Source organism: Vigna radiata, unplaced genomic scaffold, assembly GCF_000741045.1.
Source record: "Vigna radiata var. radiata cultivar VC1973A unplaced genomic scaffold, Vradiata_ver6 scaffold_1014, whole genome shotgun sequence".
Lineage (NCBI taxonomy): Eukaryota > Viridiplantae > Streptophyta > Magnoliopsida > Fabales > Fabaceae > Vigna > Vigna radiata.
The window spans coordinates 1-3,660 of record NW_014543653.1 but is presented as its reverse complement, the minus strand read 5'-3'; the positions used below and the strand labels follow the sequence as shown (position 1 = coordinate 3,660).

At 39.8% G+C, this 3,660-nt stretch overlaps 1 protein-coding gene across 1 annotated transcript; it reads right to left on the bottom strand.

The window, feature by feature from the left end:
- Nucleotides 1-152: 152 nt before the first annotated feature.
- On the bottom strand, nucleotides 153-2,225 carry LOC111241175 (pentatricopeptide repeat-containing protein At1g62260, mitochondrial-like). Its single transcript, XM_022778048.1, has 3 exons — nucleotides 2,199-2,225; nucleotides 1,733-2,100; nucleotides 153-1,605 (listed from the first exon to the last, which is right to left on the bottom strand). The coding sequence occupies exon 3, from the start codon at nucleotides 1,350-1,352 to the stop codon at nucleotides 714-716; it is 639 nt and encodes a 212-aa protein (XP_022633769.1). The 5' UTR covers nucleotides 1,353-1,605; nucleotides 1,733-2,100; nucleotides 2,199-2,225; the 3' UTR covers nucleotides 153-713.
- Between the last annotated feature and the right edge of the window lie 1,435 nt (nucleotides 2,226-3,660).

Genomic DNA, 3,660 nt, shown 5'->3' with positions numbered 1-3,660 from the left:
GCATAGAAATTTTCATTACCTGCATTTCAAGAAAGATCAAAAAGCTTCGTACTTTTGATTAAAGATTGCGAAAAGATTTTGTTTTTGAAACAACACCAATTCACCCCCCCCCCTCTTTGTGTAAAAACGAAGCATACCTGTTTCCCAACAATTTTTGCTTATAAACAGCGGTTCTCAACTAAGGCATATACAGGCAAGGTAAAAAGGGTATGCTTTTTGCCTCGGTTCTGAAGTGAAGCAAAAGGAGAAGGATTATGTCTCGATTTTTAGGTAACCGAGGCAGTAACATGTTTTTTTTTTAATTTTTTCATACTTTACGTCTCAATTCGTACTGAACCGAAGCAGTACGTAGTCCTTACACTCCCACCTCCATTTGTGCCCTCCTTCACATGACTCGCGCACGTTGAATAATCCACACCCATTCCACCAGTTGCTTCCTTAACCAATTTTGAAATAGATTTATCAGAATCAGTAGGATTTATGAAGTGGGTCATTCCAAAAGCCTCTCCTTTTTCCCTCTTCTTCTCGTTTTTGTCAATTCCAATTATCTTAGTTGCTCCCATAAATTTGGCTCCGCTTATAGCCTACAACGTAATGTCAGTTTCACTTAATCACAATTCAAGCTTCAAACTCAAACAGATAAAAATGAGAATCCAACAACTTTGATGCAGACTTTTATACCCTTAATCCAACAGCACCCAGACCCAAAAAAACTACACTGGATTCTGTCTTCTAATGGATATCCTTGAATTATCATCTAGTAGTAAACCAGTTAAACTCATAGGGTCTATCAGACATAGATTGGTTTGTCCGGAAACACAATTCTCACATGTTTCACACTCGCCTATGTATGTCAGGATCACCACATCGCCCTCTTTAAGTGTTGTCACTTGGTCGCCAACACTCTCCACCACATTGAAATTAAAACAAACATGTAATCGACAAAAGGTACACCAAAGAAAAACGAACATGAAAAGGATCAGAGTGTTCCAAGAACAGGTATCACGCTCCACCATGCTATCAAAGAGTTCCCTGGCAGAGACTATGTCTCTCGCTTTCACATAGGACATCATCATTGAATTCCATGAGACCACATTTCTCCTGAACCTCCTTTGATCCTTTTCACCACCATCTCGATCATCTGGAATCTCATCAAAAAGGCATCGAGCTTCTTCCACATGACCCTTTTTACCATAACATGCAATCAGGGTGTTATAAGCATGCATCAAATTATCCTTACTATCATCATCACTACAAAATTCGTGCAAAATCCCAACAGCCATGTCCAATTCACCGTTTCTAACAAGCCCTGAAATAAGGTCACTAATAGAGGCTGAATCATGCTCAGGCATAGTCTTAAAAAACAAACTGCCAAATCCACATCTCCATTCAGCAAGAACCCGGTGATCACAACATTGGAGGACACAACATTACACTCTGGCATGGCATTGAAGAGCTTCAAAGCCTGGTCCATCCTACCATTTTTAGCATACCCACTAATGACCGTGTTCCAATGTACATCTTCAAAGCCCTCAATTTTTCCTTTTTAAGAAGCTCTCCATTGCTTGCTCTCCAATTCGAGAAACAATAGCTGCAATTCGAGCCCTAACATGTAGAGAAGCACAAAATCCCAACCCAAGATCAAAACAGAGATACAAGATTTCCCAATTTCAGAAACCTAATTTGATAGAACCCAAACTCAAAAATCGCAAATCCTTTTCATGGTGCCTACCTCCATCGACGCGGACAAGGTCTTTTCTTCCTCGCAAGCACAACCATGAGCTTCAATCGCAAACTCCTCAAGCTGTCATCCATGGCCGAGAGTTGCGCACCTTCATCCTCTCCACAACGGCGTAGGAGTAAGAAGGCATAATGTTTTCCCCTTTCCCCCATCTGTAGAAGCCTAATTTTGGAACCAGGAGGAATTTGTGGAAACAACGGAGATGGAACCCTTGTGGAGGCAATACCGCTACAGCCCTCATTGTTCCACGTCATCGTCATTCTTTCGTCGTGCCCTTGTCGCGCCCTTGCCATACCCTAGTCGCGTCGTCGTCATTCTTTCGTCGCCATTGTAGTGCCACCGATGATCCTTCAGTTTGTCTACGAGAAAGGAAGAAGAAAGAAGCAGTGAGAAAGGGGGAAGAATACAGGTGCCCTTTTAGGAGCCCTCTCGTGCGAGACAAAGAAAGGGGTAAGACTTGGAGAACATTGAAATTATGCAAGCTTTTATGCCTCGGGTCACCTCTTAACCGAGGTAGTAAGTTTATTTTATGCTTCGATTCACCTCCCAACTGAGGCACTAGATCATTTCTAATTCGGTTTCCAAAGAACCGAGGCATATAATTTTGTTATTATTACAAAAATGTCACCGCATTTTTATATGCTTCAATTTTATAAAACTGAAGCATATATGGTGCGTTAAAATACAGTTTATTGTACTAGTGAGGAGATTAATATTAAAATCTTGAAGAGTCTAAATAGAAGCTGGCAACCGAAAGTGACTGCCATTTCTGATTCAAGGGATTTGACATCTATGAACATAACATTGTTTCGTATACTTAGAGAACATGAACTGAAACTTGGAAGATTAAGGTAGGAAGAGTTGAGATTGTTGACAACACAAACTCTATATCAAACTGGTTTTGATGATGACAACACAATGCTTAATAACATTACATAAGTTCCAGTATTGCATGTTCAGCTGATACTGTTCTGAAAAATGCTTTTGTTGAACATGTCTTGTTATTTTGCAATGTGTGTTCCAATGAATGATTATGTGTTATATGCTTGGAACATGCTTGTATTGAAATGTGTGATAAAATGATTTTGAGTATTTCTACACATTTCTAAAGAAAAGATCACAAGCACTTTTATAAACTTATATTTGTTATGACAAAGGTCTAGTTCAGTCGAATACACTGGTAATGGATTCGACTATACTAAAATCTTTGCACAGATTTTGTGAGCATGTGCTTGATGAGACTTTGAGATGAAAATAATTTCAAAGTGTTTTTCAAAGTGTCAGTCGACAGTGTGGAACACCTATTCGACTGTATTGCTGTTATTTTTGGAATTTTGTTATGCCTACTTGCCCCAATGGCTATATTTTTAAAAGTTAGTTAGGATTGACTGACTGGGTCAATTGTCATGAATGTGCATTGATTTGGTTGACTGAGGAGCCTTTGTGTTGACTGTCTGTTATAACTGTTTTAATACAGTCGACTGTATTAGTAGGCTATTAGACTGAGAATGATAGGAAAACTGTAAATAGCCAGGGCACGAATTTCTCTGTAAGACTTTTGTGATCTAACATTTTCATTATCCTGTCTCAGAGAAAATTCTCAGTTTTGGAAGCTCCAACATTTCTCCAAGAAGACCGTGGTGTTCTTTCTTGAGAGAGATTCAGATTGAGGAGCCAATTTCTCACACTGTTTGATCAACATCTGCACAAAGAAGGTGCTTCTGGTTTGATCTTGATAGGCTTGGCATCCTGTGAAGACTGTTGTATTCGACTGAAGGCTTGGCAACCTGTGAAGTCTGTTGTGATAGGCTTGGCAACCTGTGAAGCGTGTTGTGATAGGTTTGGCATCCTCTGAAGAGTGTTGGTTTCATGTTGAGGATTGCTCGACGTGGGTTCAGATTGCAGAAGAGGAGATTTTT

Coding starts and splice junctions, on each gene's coding strand:
- LOC111241175 (XM_022778048.1), bottom strand. CDS start 1,352: ATGCCTGAGCATGATTCAGCCTCTATTAGTGACCTTATTTCAGGGCTT.